The sequence below is a fragment of the Spea bombifrons genome, chromosome 3, assembly GCF_027358695.1.
Source record: "Spea bombifrons isolate aSpeBom1 chromosome 3, aSpeBom1.2.pri, whole genome shotgun sequence".
In the NCBI taxonomy this organism is placed as follows: domain Eukaryota; kingdom Metazoa; phylum Chordata; class Amphibia; order Anura; family Pelobatidae; genus Spea; species Spea bombifrons.
Window position 1 is genome coordinate 74,692,561 of NC_071089.1, and position 15,227 is coordinate 74,707,787.

At 39.9% G+C, this 15,227-nt stretch overlaps 1 protein-coding gene across 1 annotated transcript in view; it reads right to left on the reverse strand.

Moving 5' to 3' along the window:
• The window catches only part of COL19A1 (collagen type XIX alpha 1 chain), a 193,480-nt gene that overhangs the window by 165,940 nt on the left and 12,313 nt on the right, over positions 1-15,227 (reverse strand). Inside the window, exons 5-6 of the mRNA XM_053460355.1 lie at positions 13,892-13,921; positions 13,758-13,802 (exon numbers count right to left, since the gene is read on the reverse strand). Coding sequence (XP_053316330.1) covers positions 13,758-13,802; positions 13,892-13,921 — 75 coding nt within the window. The remainder of the gene's footprint in view (positions 1-13,757; positions 13,803-13,891; positions 13,922-15,227) is intronic.

The following is a 15,227-nucleotide window of genomic DNA, read 5'->3' on the forward strand; positions in this document are numbered from 1 at the left end:
CGTAACGCCTCTGTAGTTATGGTTCAAGAAACTCATCTCCTCAAATCAAGGACTCCTCGTTTGACCTCTAAATACTACCCCTTAGACTTCCACGCTTCCTCTACTTCCAAGAAACTCGGAGTGGCTATTTTATTTCGCAGAGATGTCCAGTTCCAACTCCTTTCGAAAATCTGTGACCCTCAAGGTCGCTTTCTCATCCTCCATGGCACTCTCAATGGTTCGGTGTGCACGTTCCTCAATGTCTACGCTCCTAATACTCATCAGCTCTCCTTCCTGGACCGTGTCTTCACCAAGTTACGTAGAGTTGCTGCTGGCCGGATTTTTGTTGGAGGGGATTTTAATTTGCTACCGATCCCGTCTCTTGACTCTTCTGCTAAGATGTCGTCCAAATATTTGAAGTCTCTGACCATTCAAAGCTCTCGTTTCCAGGACTTGTTGCACCAGCATTTGTTGTTTGACTCCTGGAGGGTTACCCATCCCCTCGACAGAGATTATTCGTTCTACTCGGCGGCACACGCCAGTTACTCCAGAATTGACTTGATTCTTGTGGATAAACTTACCTTGCAAACAATCACACAAGCGGACATAGGCTCTATAACATGGTCTGACCATGCTCCTATATGGACTTCCTTTGACCTGTTTCCCCGGAGTGTGGCTTCCTCTAGGTGGCGGCTGAATGAAAGTTTGCTACAGCATTCCGATGTTTCTACAGCAGTTTCTGATTCTCTTGTGGATTATTTTCAGCTCAACGATACTCCCGACGTTGCTCCTACCACTCTGTGGCTGGCCCATAAAGCTGTTGTTCGGGGCTGTTTCATTAAATTGGCGTCTCGGCGCAAGCGGGACTATGCGCACTCCATTTCTGATCTGACACAGCGTCTCACAGCGCTGGAGCTGTCTAATAAGATGTCGTGGTCTGAGGATACCTACCGTCAACTTCTGGCTGTTAAATCGGATATCCTCCGTCTTCAACTACAACGCACTGAATATATGCTCCGCAGGCTCCAGCAGACCTATTACGCTAAGGGCAATAAGGCGGACTCTTTGCTTGCTAAAAAGCTTACTCAGCGCTCGGCCCAGGTTTCGGCGCAGTATCTCCAGGCTCCTGATGGTCGACGGCTTTATAACCCCAAAGATATCGGGGATAGTTTTGCGGACTATTACGACTCTTTGTATAATCTGCACTCCCAGCCACATACTGCCCAGCCGTCGCAGGCCTCCATTGCTGCCTTTCTACGGTCGCTCCCTATCCCTGCTTTGTCAACTACGCATTGGGACTCTCTTGTTGCTCCTCCATCGATTGAGGAAATAGAGGCAGTTCTCCAGGGGCTTAAGCCTCATAAGGCGCCTGGGCCAGACGGCCTTCCAAATTCGTATTATCAGAAATTTCGTGGCATACTGGCCCCGCGTCTCTGCTCTCTGTTTAGTCATCTTCTGTCTGCATCGTCTGTACCGCGTGAAATGACGGAGGCGCAGATTGTTACCATTCCCAAGCCGGGTAAATCTCCCACCAGCTGTGCCAACTACAGGCCAATATCGCTGTTGAACACGGACACCAAGCTCTTTTCCCGGTTCTTAGCCCTGCGGTTGAATGGCCTTCTCCCATCGCTGATTTCAAATGACCAAGTTGGATTCGTTGTGGGCCGCCAGCCGTCGGACAATACCCACAAGATTGTCAATATTGTCCATCTGGCTAATGCTACTAAATCGCCGTGCCTTCTCCTCTCCCTGGATGCGGAGAAGGCGTTTGACCGCCTCCACTGGGGATATATGAGAGCTACCCTAGAGGCCTTTAATTTTCCAGTGGCGTTCATCAACGCGGTCCTTCTTCTCTACAGCAGCCCTTCGGCCAAGGTGTGTTCCTCTGGATTCCTTTCTAAATCTTTTCGCATATGTAATGGTACACGTCAAGGATGCCCTCTCTCTCCGCTTCTCTTTGCGTTGGCTATGGAACCTTTGGCGATCGCAATCCGTGAAGATCCTGAGATCAAGGGTTTCTCTGCCCGTGCTAAGGAGTTTAAAATCAGTTTGTACGCGGATGACGTGCTCCTGACAGTCACGGAACCTTTGACTTCGCTGCCGCGGTTGCATGCTTTGCTGGACTCCTTCAGTGCAGTTTCCTATTATAAAATTAATTGGAGCAAATCCCAGGCCCTTAATATTGGATATCCCTCTTCGTTGGTGACTACGCTTTCGTCCTCCTTTCCATACGATTGGCGTTCGGATTTTCTTCCTTACCTGGGGATTCGTATCACCAAGTGCACTTCTACTTTGTTTAAGCATAATTTTCTCCCCCTCTGGAACCGGATACAAGAGGACCTTAATCGGTGGTCGAAGCTGGAGGTTTCCTGGCTGGGGCGTATCACGGCGTTTAAAATGAATGCGTTACCTAAACTCCTGTATTTTTTCCGGACGCTCCCTGTGGTCCTCCCGGCTGCCTTCCTGCGTTCCATTCGGTCCCGGCTTATTGCCTTTATTTGGTCTCACAAACGTCCGAGGATATCTACGAAGCTCCTGCAGCGACCCAAGTTCTCTGGAGGTTTAGGTGTTCCGAATGTTCAGCTCTACTATTTGGCTGCCCATCTGGCTCAGGCTCTGCTGCTCTTCTCGGATGCTTCCCGGGTGGCCTGGGTTGATCTGGAGAACCTTTATGCTCGTCCATACGGCATTGGAGATCTTCTGTGGCTCCCTCAGTCGCTGCGGCCGTCGTTGGCGGACGCCTTACCTACTACGAAACGATCCATTGCTCTGTGGGATAAACATAGACTCTCTCTCCGTTTTCCACCGCTGCTTTCCCGATATGCTCCGCTCTCTGCCGTGAAGGCTCTCCTGCCGCAAACGTCCCTGGATGCCTGGATCCGGCATGGTGTCCGGTCAATTTCACAGCTTTTTACATCATCGCACGTCCGCTCCTTCCAGGACTTGTGTGCTGAGTTTGGTCTCATGAGACAGGATTTCTTCAAATACCTTCAGCTCCGCTCTGTTCTGCAGAAGTCTGTGTCACATGCTCCGGCTACGCCTGTCGTCAAAATGTGCCTTCGGGCTCCACTGGTCTCCAAGGCCATCTCGCTCTGTTACCTGGCTCTGCTGAATCCTGGTACGGATGTTAAGCTCCCTTATATGGTCGCGTGGGAACGCGAATTGGGTCGCACATTTGATGTCTCCGACTGGTTTCAGGCTCTGTCCACGATCCGTGGTGTCTCCAAAAATGTAACCCACTTTGAGACTAATAGGAAGATCTTGTTTCGCTGGTACTATGTACCCACCACGTTGGCGTCCATTTTCCCGACGGTTTCTCCACTGTGCTGGCGTCAATGCGGTGCCAGGGGTTCGATGTCACATATCTGGTGGGACTGCCCTGTCCTGCGTGGCTACTGGACGGACGTCTTTGATCTTGGTGCTCACCTTCTCTCCTGTCAGGTCCCTCGGTCGATTGAACTGGCGCTCCTGGACATGTTTCCGGATGACCTCTCTGGCCCTCGTCGGAAGCTGCTGGCGCATGTGCTTATTGCTGCGAAAATTAGTATCGCCAAGAAATGGAAGTCTGTATCCCCCCCCTCCATACATGATGTCCTTTATTCTCTTACTACGACTTGCCAATATGAGAGGGCGGCTCATTTTGCTGGTAACACACCACATATTTTTGAGGAGACTTGGGAAGCCTGGCTTACGTTCTATCAAAATAAATTTGGTCATACCCCTTCGGGCTTCATACTGGGGTCACTCCGTACGCCTTGGTTTCTCAAGGCTACTGCGGATTCATAGTTCAGGCGTATCAACGACTGGTTGCGGCCTAGTTCTTGGTTTCCTATCCTTGTCCCCCCCCCTCCTTGTCTCTCCTTTGGTGTGTTTTTCCCTTTTGTGTGTCCTTGTCTTCGTTTTATGTGGTGTTTTTTTTTTTTTTTTTTTATTTCTGTCTGTGCTTTCTATTGTATGTTATTATTCTTTTTCTTTTCACATGTCATATGGCTTGTTACGAGGATGTATTGAGAGTGTTTGGGAACCTTGGTTCCGTGTATTTTGGTTCTCATTGCCATTGTTAATTTCCAATCTATGTACCTTTGCTGATTTTGTCCTGGCATGGTCTATTGTAAAACCAATAAACTTTAAGTGTTAAAAAAAAAATTTATGAATATCCACAATACATGAGGAGTCTGCAGGTGTTTTTTGGGGGGGCATTTCATTTTCCAGAGGCAAGGTACCACTGTATCATACTGAGGACTTTGGAGGCTGATTGTTCCTTGCTTTAATGTAAAATAATTTTACTACTTTGTTATTACTTTTTACATTTTATTGATGCACTGCCTACTCTCGTACTTGCGTGTTCCATGAAGATATCATTGGCTGTTTGGAGATGCTACATCCATGTGATATTTAGCACAGGTGTTTGAAACATGCACATCTAGAGAGCATCATACTGCTCTTCAAAAAGTGAGTGAGCTCTCTATTGGTTTATTGTGGATATCCATTCATTTTGATTGGATATCCTACACTATATATTGTTTTGGGGATTTTTGTGCTTTCTATTTTCCTGGATCATAGATTGTGTTATTAAGCTAAGTATTTTCCTCTCTGGTTACACTTTATGTTGGTGTGTTTATATTAGCGCACTTTCACCTTATTGCTGTTTTTAATACCTTAATGTCCATTGCCGGGTCAGGCGCGTCATGCAAAACGGTCACTTAAAGACCTATGATGTGCCTGACACGTCATGAGACTTAAACAAGCTTAGAAAGTGATCAACGATGTTGTTTGAAAGTGTCGTATACCAGGAGCTGTAAATCCATACCTGAAGAGCAATTTTAGCGATAAAAAACACAAAATAAATTACTACCACAAAGTTTGACAAAGGCTGGTGTTAGAATTAGTGCATGGAAAGAGTTAAAATTTTAAATACCTTGGGCTGTCTAGTTTTCAAAAATATATGATTTGATGGGGTAAATTACGTTGGCCGGCTTCAAAGATACCCGAAATGGCACATGGGGGAAGAATTACCAGATTTGGAAAAAATGGTTTTGAAATAGCAAAACACTACTTGTACTTAATGCTCCATAACGTGCAGAAAAAAGCAAAAAAAACATAAAAACATTGGCTATTTCTAAACTCAGGACAAATAGTAGAATATATATAGGTGACCACGCCCCTTACACCAAGTGAGTATAAAGTGAGTTTCCTTTACAAAGTGGAAATAGTAGAATATATTTAGTAGGTTTTTTCATTAGCTTTTTTAGATGAGTAAAAGATTTTTTGGGTAAAAGAAAATGTGGGGGTTTTTTTTTACATTTTTTCATCATATTTTATTATTTTTTTTATGGGAAATTAGATAATATGATCAAAACAATGGTATCTGAAGAAAGCCCTTCTTGCCCTGAAAAAAACCAACATATAATTTGTGTGGGTTCACTAAATGAGTGAGGAGAAAATTACATCTAAACACGAACACTGCAAAAGTGTTAAAACAGCCTCGGTCCCAATGGTACAAAAGGTAAAACACAGCATGGTCCTTAAGGGGTTAAGGTAAAACAATGTTGATACGGTTTGCTTAGCCCATCAAAGCTCTGAACTAGAGAGATTTAGGAAATATATTTTTCCTTATAATACACTAATAAAAAGTGTATCCCAATGTAATTTTAATGTAAAAACATACGGTAAATAAAAAAAGGTACGTTTGCATCATGCTTGGCCTATGATAAATTACATTAATACCTAAACAGCTGTTGTGTGGTTAGTAACAAGGGGAATATGTAAACATGCATAGAGAAATTTTGTAGAAATATCTTAATTAGTGTGATTTTAATATGCTTACTTGTGAGATCAAATGGAGAAAATAAGGTACGTGATAACTCATTTTCAGCCCAACTCTTTTTGTAATATGTTTTCATATTAAACATTAAATAGTAATTTAGGTTGAAAAAAGACATGGGTCCATTAAGTTTAACCTTGCTGTTGATACAGAAGAAGACCAAAAAAACCTCATTAAAATAATTTCCAATTGTGCCTCAACAAGGGGAAAAAATGGTCCTTGACTCTAAAAGGGCAATCTGATTTCTCACTAGATCATCAAGCCATAACAAATCATGTCCTTATAACCAATTATATCCCTGTGTATTCTCCTTCACTACAAAAATCAACCAACCCATATTTAAAAGCATCTACTGAATTTGATACACTAGTCTAAGTGGGTAGTGAATTCCACATCTTGTTTTTACTGTCAAGAACACCTTGCTGCTTAAAGTCCTACTGATGAATGGGTCATCAGAGAGCAGCTGGTATTACCACTCTATGTCTTTGTATAATGATGTCATTTCTTTCTACGAGACCTATTTTCTAGTGTAAACAAATTCAACTTCTCTAGCCTCCTCATATTAACCCCTTCAGGACAGGTTTTTTGACACCTTAATGACTGGAGCCCTTTTTGCCCTTTTTACCATATGTAGATTTAATTAGGATTCCTTTGTTCGTGTTTGATGTACCCACACAAATTAGTCAACATCCCTTGATTATAAGAATAACGTTGCATTTGTCAACATTAAACCTCATCTGTCACTTCTGTCATTTCTCTAATTTACCCAAATCTCTTTGTAGGGAAGTAATGTCTAATCCAGACTGTATTATTTTACCTATATTTGTGGTATCTGCTTCAACGTTGAGATATTCAACATATGACTTTAGTTCAGTTGGAGAATTTTGTTTTGTGTACCTTGCTATATTCACATACTTCTTCACTAAGAGGCCTCTTAGAAGCAACCACCCTCCATCTGGGCTACCAATATCCTCAAAAACTGTCTGCTCTTCTCACCCTAATAAAGTTGGCAACAAATATATAAACATAATATAAACGAGAGGTACAGCCAACACACTGTATTTGCAGCATGCTCACACTGTTTGCTAGGCCTCATATTATACATTTGTATTATTTGAGCCTGAGACTAGCTTAGTGCACCTACATTTTTTCTTTTCCCTACCAATATCCTCACCAGTTTTACCAGATGTTATAAATATCCATGCCTCACCTATTTACCTTATTAGAAAATATTAAGCTCTCATGCAGCTCCCATGGCAGAGGCAGACATTTTGTTTGTTGCTCTCAGTGTTAATGCACATCTTACTCTATATATCCGTGTGACAGCATTCTCATCACATAGTCCTAAACATACAAATACCAATTTATCACAGAAAATGAACATAAAAATTCTGTATAGGCTAGTGATCTGTCAACCAAAATACAAATGTGTTAGTTTACAAATCTGAAAAGATATGTAGCAGATTGTTTTTTTTTCCTATCATGAAGATAATACCAAGGTTACTTTTTTATTTCAGGATCACATTCACTCTTACCATTAGGAGATCATTTTAAATGTCTTTCCAAGAGTCTATTTCAGCCTGTCATAATTTTAATTTTGTATATACTCTAAGTGATTAAATTTGTGTTATCAAAGGCTCATGGGGAATACATCATCTTTACCGAGGCCTAATCGAATAGCATCAGAATCTCCCCAGTGTTATTAATGAGAAAATGGTAAGAGTGTTTCAATTTGCAAACCTTCAGTGATAGAACACAGACATAAATACAATATATAAATTGTGATTGGCCAAAAAGAGGCACTTTACAGGAACTCCACAGTTTCAACAACAGCTATTTGATAATCTTTTTTCAACCTAAGTTAATTTATTAAAGCTACTTGATTAAATTGTCACTAAAATATTCATTATGCAGTATAATTAACATATAATGTGTTCACTAGACCAGACTAGTAGATTGCTTACAGTTGCATTTTTATACATGCCATAATTCTTTTTTTCATTTGTATAGATTTTAATTCCTTTTTTTTTCTTCTGTGCATCAGCCATATTCTTAGAAGAGGAGATTAGCACAGGCTTCATTTTTGTTGGCCCTAGCTGCTCATGTAGTTTGAGCTACGTGGATGACAGATGTTGATACAGAAACTAATAAAAATAAAAAATAAAGAAGCTCAAAACATAATATATATCCTATTAGGTTATATTAATAAGACAGTAGCTCTAACATTTGTTAATTACGTTGTATACACTTGTCTTTAAATTGTACACAATCAGGCCTGTGGGTAAATGACCTGTGGGCTAGTGGCCAACAGCGCCACACACATACTGCTTTAGTGTGTGGCCAGTGGATGCATTTGCCAAGGTGTACGCAACATGTATAGAAAAACATGGCATGTGGATGCGCATATCTAGCCATTGGCCGCACCTACGTTATCAGGCGGCTATTGGACTTAGTGCCAGGGCCATTCTATCATCCCAGTCCGACACTGTACACAATGTAAAAAAAGTACTTAGGCAACCTTTTTTATAGATTGACATAAATGTTTTTCATTCTGGCACTAAAAATCTACTACATGTTATTCCTTACACTGCACATAAAAAGCGCAACAATGTCTGTTGGTTGTATAATACACCTTTTGATAAATCTTTATACATACTGGTAAGTGCAAAATGCAGCATAATACTAAGGTGTTTGTACATTCTTACCGTTATCAACCACCAACTACTAGGTGATGGCTACAATCACTAAAGGGTTTGCTATGGTTTGATTATATGAGATTTAAAATTAATCAGGCACAGCTGTGTATAATAATGATGGGCTCCAGAGTATTACTCTGTGAGTTGGTGACCAGCTGGCTACTCGTTTACCAATATAGATGAGTTGAAGAAATGTTTAAGTGCATGTGTTCCTTAGAAAAATGATGTTGATGAACAGATGGGCCTAACCAACACTGTTAATAAGCTTTGAATGTTATTGAGACAAGTGGCTGAGCACATTTCACATTTTATTGGTGAGGAAAGAAATTATAGTCCCAAAGGCATTTCGGGAAAATGCTGAAAACTTATATAAGCCAGAAGCCTGTTAAAAATCTATGTTTGGTATTAAGTTCTGAAGAGTATCCATTGTGTGGTGTTGTAGAAAATGATGGTGTATAATAACAATAATAATAATAATAATAATAATAATAATAATAAAAGTAATAATAGTAATAAAAAATTAGTGTGTTACGGACTATTTTCATCCACATAAACCACAAAACTCTTATAATTTTATTACTGTACTTGGGGACATTGCTAAACATTAATTCTGAATTATTTGTAGCAGATTTCTTTACATTTTCCTCCTCCATTTAAATATTTTGTTTCCAATAAATATTTTTATATGTATTATATATGTATAAATATTGTAAAAAATATGTAATTTGTGTGGCAACATTACATGAGAAAATATAGGGAAGAGGGAAATTAACTTGATTTTAGATTGATTTCTGTAATGATGGGAATAGTTTTATCACCATGATGTTTTTTTTTTAACAAATAAAATATGATTGAGGTCCTGCCCTCTGCCAGTGTGTTTTTACATGATTTAACCAATAAACTGATTTGTAATTAACTGGTGGATTATTGAGCTCTTCAATTCATGTCTTTGCTTACTTAATTACTATTTCCTTATTTATGACTCTTTTGTTCTTTAAATATTGTTGGAGTTCATCATATATTTTGTGGATCAGTGCTGGGGAATGTGCAAACAACATATTAAAGGTGCGCACTTCTGTTCTCTAGGTTTACTAATGTTTTTTTTATGATTAAAATTTGATGTATTTACATTGCTTATGAGAAATATGGCACGGATGAGAAAGTAGTACAAGTAGATGCAGAGAAGATGCTATAGCTGCTAATCTATAGTACCAACAAACATCTGCATAGGCTAGTAAAGGAAATTGAGAATATCCATCTTTCCCCTTCAAGACAGAAAACAAGAAGTTTTCATAAAAAAGTCCTAATTGTTTAAATAAATAAAAAAACTCACAATACATGTTCACATGTAATTATACATTAATTCTAAGCCCTTTTATCTCAAGCTTTGCTTTGGAAATCCATTGTATTTTGTTTACTCAAAAGGCATGTGGCGATACTAATATATTTGTGCATATATGCAATTCAGATGCCGAAATAGAAATGAAGACATTCTTAGTTTATATTTGATATTGTGGTATTAAAACACTGCCCAAAACCATGTGGAAAACATTAAAGTACAAAATACCGTATTGGCTCGGATATAGGCCGCCCCCGTATATAGGCCGCACCCTAAAAGTTTGGTGCTTTTTTAAAGAAAAAGTTTTTTTTCTTTAAAAAAGCACCAAAAAAAACATGCTGCCACTCTGCCCCCCCCCCCCGAGATATGCTGCCACTGTCCTCCCTCCCCGAGATACGCTGCCACTGTCCTCCCTCCCCGAGATACGCTGCCGCTGTCCTCCCTCCCCGCGATACGCTGCCGCTGTCCTCCCTCCCCGAGATCCGCTGCCGCTGTCCTCCCTCCCCGAGATCCGCTGCCGCTGTCCTCCCTCCCCGCGATACGCTGCCGCTGTCCTCCCTCCCCGCGATACGCTGCCGCTGTCCTCCCTCCCCGCGATACGCTGCCGCTGTCGCCCTCCGCCCCCCCCTCCTCGACTTACCGGAGCAGACTCCCGGGTGTCTTGCGGGGCCGGCGAGGGACATCTACGCAATACGCGTATGCAACTTCCGGTACCGGAAGTTGCATGCGCGTATTGCGTAAATGTCTCCCGCCGGCCCCGCAAGACACCCGGGAGTCTGCTCCGGTAAGTCGGGGGTGGGCAGAGGTAAAACGCTTAGATAACCTCCCGTGCCGGCACCCCCCCCCCCGTGGGAAGTGCTGGCAGGGGAGGCTGTCTGAGCGTATCGGGGAGAAGGATGCAGGTCCCCTGCACCGCTGCGGGGGATCTGTATCCTAACCCCGCTGCCTGCCCGGCGCCCGGGACTGCATGTCCCGGGCGTCGGGCGCTAGAGCCCGAATATAGGCCGCACCCCCACTTTAAAAACTTAAAGTGGGGGAAAAAAGTGCGGCCTATATTCGAGCCAATACGGTAGGTGCAACCTTGCCTTTTGCTTTCTGTTATTAATGCATCTTCACAATTTTAATGTGATGATACAGTCTTATTCGTGGCAGATGTATTATCCCACAATGTATCTGTTTTTATGTACAGCTGGCTTTATTAAAGTGTTTGGGCTGTACAAAATCAGAGTAAAAAAACATAAGGAATGCTAAGAAAACAAGTTATAGTTACCATATGTCTTATTTCATACGGGATGTCGATGTGAAATTAATTCCATAGGCTTTCATTAGACCAAGAGATGCATAAATTGGTTCTAAGATCCATTAGCCTTGTTAGCTGAAGGCAGTTCACTATCAATTAAAACCAATGCAAAAATGTAAAATTGAGCTATTCGCTGCCCTAGAGTAATGAAAATTACATAGTTGAGAACTTGGGATGTGTGAACCAGGCACTGTCTGCTCAAGGAAATGTGAGTCATAAATGAAAAGACTGAGTGTATCTAATTAAAACTAACCTATATACTGCATTTTCTTCAGTCTTATGGGATAAGCATGGTTATATTAAACCAGAATTCTAATGGGATTCAGGTTTATTTTTTCCAATTTTACCAACTGATTAATACTTGTGCAGGCATTCGGACCATATCTGCATAGTCCCAATATACTGAACCCTGTCACTACTTTCACCTGTCGGCTGAAATAGCAATGAATATGTGTTTTGTACACAGTACCATGTAATGACTCAAGATGATTGCATGAAGCACATATATATTTCATGGGATAATCCAAGGTAGCAACCATGCTAGCAGCTGTCTATACCTAATTAACTGGGTAGGGACACCTGTGCAAACTCCATTCCAGGCTCTAATATGATGTACCAATTTGTCATCATCATGTATCATCATGAGTGAATACAGGGGAGGAACCTGCCTCACTTCTGTTGGTGGCAATGTCTAGTATAAGGAATGCTCAGCATACCATCACAGCACCGGTGAAAACCATAGATTGCTTTGCTGTATATGGACCAAACACATCTGCTATGGTCTCTGTACTGTCCTGGATGCAAGGCAAGGTTCATTACACTCACATTTTCACTTTGTTCTATCAAACTAATGTAATCATAAAGAAAAAGCAGGTTTCCAAACCAACTAAACAAAAAATACGAATGTGCCTTTCTCTATCGACAATCTATCAAAAACTAGTAATACATGATATTTTCACTAGTTGGAAAGCACATTTTTTTTTAAATCTTGTATGCAGAAATTACTCATTAGACATGTGAAAATGGCCCAAAAATGATTCGGATAATTTTTTCGGTTCCTTTTGGCCCATTCATTTTTGGGCAACCAATTACGTTCCTTTTGGTTCAGGGACATTTTTAATTTGGCAATCTCTCAACCTCTCTCTGACTCTCTCACCCTCTCTCTGACTCTCTCACCCTCTCATCCTATTCACTCTATCACTCATGCTCTCTAAACTTTTCCCTACTTTCTCTGGTGACCACTTTCGCTTCTGCCGACCACTTCTACATCTTCTTCTTCATCTTCCATCTTTTATCTTCTCCGTTAAATCTTCTATCTTCGTCCACATCTCCGTCAATACAAACAGAAGGGAATTTCTGCCAAAATAGCGGTGCTTCCAGTGTCGTGAACTACTCCTCCAATTGGAGAAAGGGAAGGTCACCGGAAGCGCCGCCATATTGCTTGAGTTCAAGTTAGGGCAAAATGATGGTACTTACAGTGACGTTCTCTCCCCCAATTAGCAGATCGGGAGAGGACGTCCCCGGGTGCACCGCCATATTACACTGAGTTCAAGTTAGGGCAAAATGACAGGAAGATAGAAGATGCGGAAGAAGATGTAGGAGCGGAATCATTTAGAGAGGGTGAGAGAGAGTGAACAAGAATAAAAGTATGAGAGAGTGAGAGTGAATGTGGGCCCACTAAATTTGGTCCCAGCTTTTTGCTTCGTTTTGATCCGATTCGTGTGTGTCTGGGGGTCTGGCCTTGTTTTCGTACAAATCACCAAATATAACAAAATTCAATAGATTTGCAATTTGTATAAATCCGAATGCACAAGTGTATTACTCAACATTTTTATTGTGTATTACATTGTTATGTATGTAATACTGTGCAATAGTTACTTATTCTTCATTAGCAGTGAGATGGATGATCTAGTGTTATTTTTATATTGAGGCAACAAAGGTAAGATTCACTAAGATGTCACTGGCAAGAAATAAAAATGTGCAATTGTGGTAATATACAAGCTGTTTGGGACACTGAGTCAGTCATCTAAAAAAACGTATTTGAGAATGAAAAGGCGCACAAAAAAGTTTTTCTGCCTAATAAATCAACCACCACAACTTTAAGCATTGCAAGCAATACCTTTATGCAACATCCAAATGTGTCTTTAGTGGTAAAACACCAATGTTCAAAAAAAAATACATCAACTTCACCAGTTATATATATATATATATATATATATATATATATATTTAGGTGTAGTGAAATCAGTTTATGTTTATTGGCATATACAATATACATAACATATCTTGTTTATACTGAGCTGTATGTCTTAGTAACTGTTCATAATATTCAAAGTTGGTAGGTTTATCAGTTCATGGAAGCAATATTTCATTGTGTAAAGTTAGTAACTTACAGGTTTTTATCATGTTTTATATATTTGCTTATTACAAAATATACTGACGTTACTGTTAAATATAGACTAATTTCCTCTAAAATAAAATGCCTTTGTTTTGTGATAAGATGGGATATTTATATGATACATACAATTGATTTAGTGGTATTGGGAAGCAAATCAATGAAATGAAGGATGTTTTAATTAACAGAAAATTTGTTCTTGTTCACTATTTCTAATTACTCACCCTTTGGCCCTCCTTTCCTGGGGGTCCAGGTGGTCCAGTAGCACCCTGTCAATGAAAATACAATTGTACATATAGACAGATAGATATATACACAGATAGATAGATTGATTGACAGATAGATTTTGTTGTCTTACCATCTCCCCTTTAATGCCTGCAGTAATAATCTAAAAAAGTAAAAGAAGGTACATGATTACATACTAAAAGTGAATGAAGACAAATACTTGGAATACCCTATTTTTAAAGATTATCATATACTTGTGATACATATTATATACATTTTTTTGTTAATCATATATATTGTATGCCAACAGAAGTTAGCACAGTCATTTAAAGGATATTTATGGTATTTCTAATGCATGATGGCACTCCATAATGAAAAGACTGTTACTTTTTATTTATCTGATAAAATCACCTCTGGAAGCCGTAATTATATGTATTCTATATTCACTATAGCAGTAAAGCAGTTAAGAATGGGGAAGGTTCATGAGTTTTTCCATTACATATGAACTCCTGCACTAAGTATACCAGGTAGGTCACTAAGCTGAATAGCATAGTACACCTGAATAGTGACAATCATTGGTCAAATAAGAAGTCTCACTGTATTAAAGTGTTGCTGATAATAAATGAAATATTTTATGCCACCTTTAATGTGTTTTGACATTTTCCTGTCTTAAGGTTTAACACTGCTCAGAATAATCAAAATCACTTAAGATGTGCCTGGCACTGAATGCTCAGAAGCTTTGGCTACTCTGAAAATTCTCAGAGCAAAGTGAATAAGTAGGTCCTAGACAAGCACTGGCAGAACGGGTGGAATACTTCTCACATCAGAGCATTTAAAGAATAGCTTCCACCTATCTAACTACCTTTCGTCATTCTATATTTTAAAGCTGGCAACACGTCGACAAATATCAGTGATATCCATTGCATGCTGTGGAAGGTGGTTCCATTGATGAATCTGTTACAGGTTTTATAGCAGACTACTAGAGTAATGTCATCATGTTCTTGAGTTAAAACATGGCATATTATTCTCAAGGGACCAAAGAGAAATTGCTTCTGTAAGAAATCATTAAGCGATTTCTCTAGAAAAGATGGTAGGAACCCATTATCTTGTACAAGTTGAAACATTTATACATACTGCAAGTGTACCTACAAAGATAAATAGAAGTCGCAACTGCATTGAATAGCGGCACATGTCCCAAAAAGGGAAAGCTTTAAAGTTTATATATATATATATATATATATATATATATATATATATATATATAGTTATTGTTACACTTGATATTTTTCAGTCTCTCTTTATTTAAGAAACACTGTTCGTGATCAATCTAAAATCAGTGTTAGTTACTTAGTTAGTTGGTTACTAATGTCTATCACTCCATGCCTGTCCTTCATTCCCAAGTTACTAGGGTTTATATTGAAACCCAAAGAGATATCCTAGAAATGGTTTTATACCAACAGCAGGTAAAC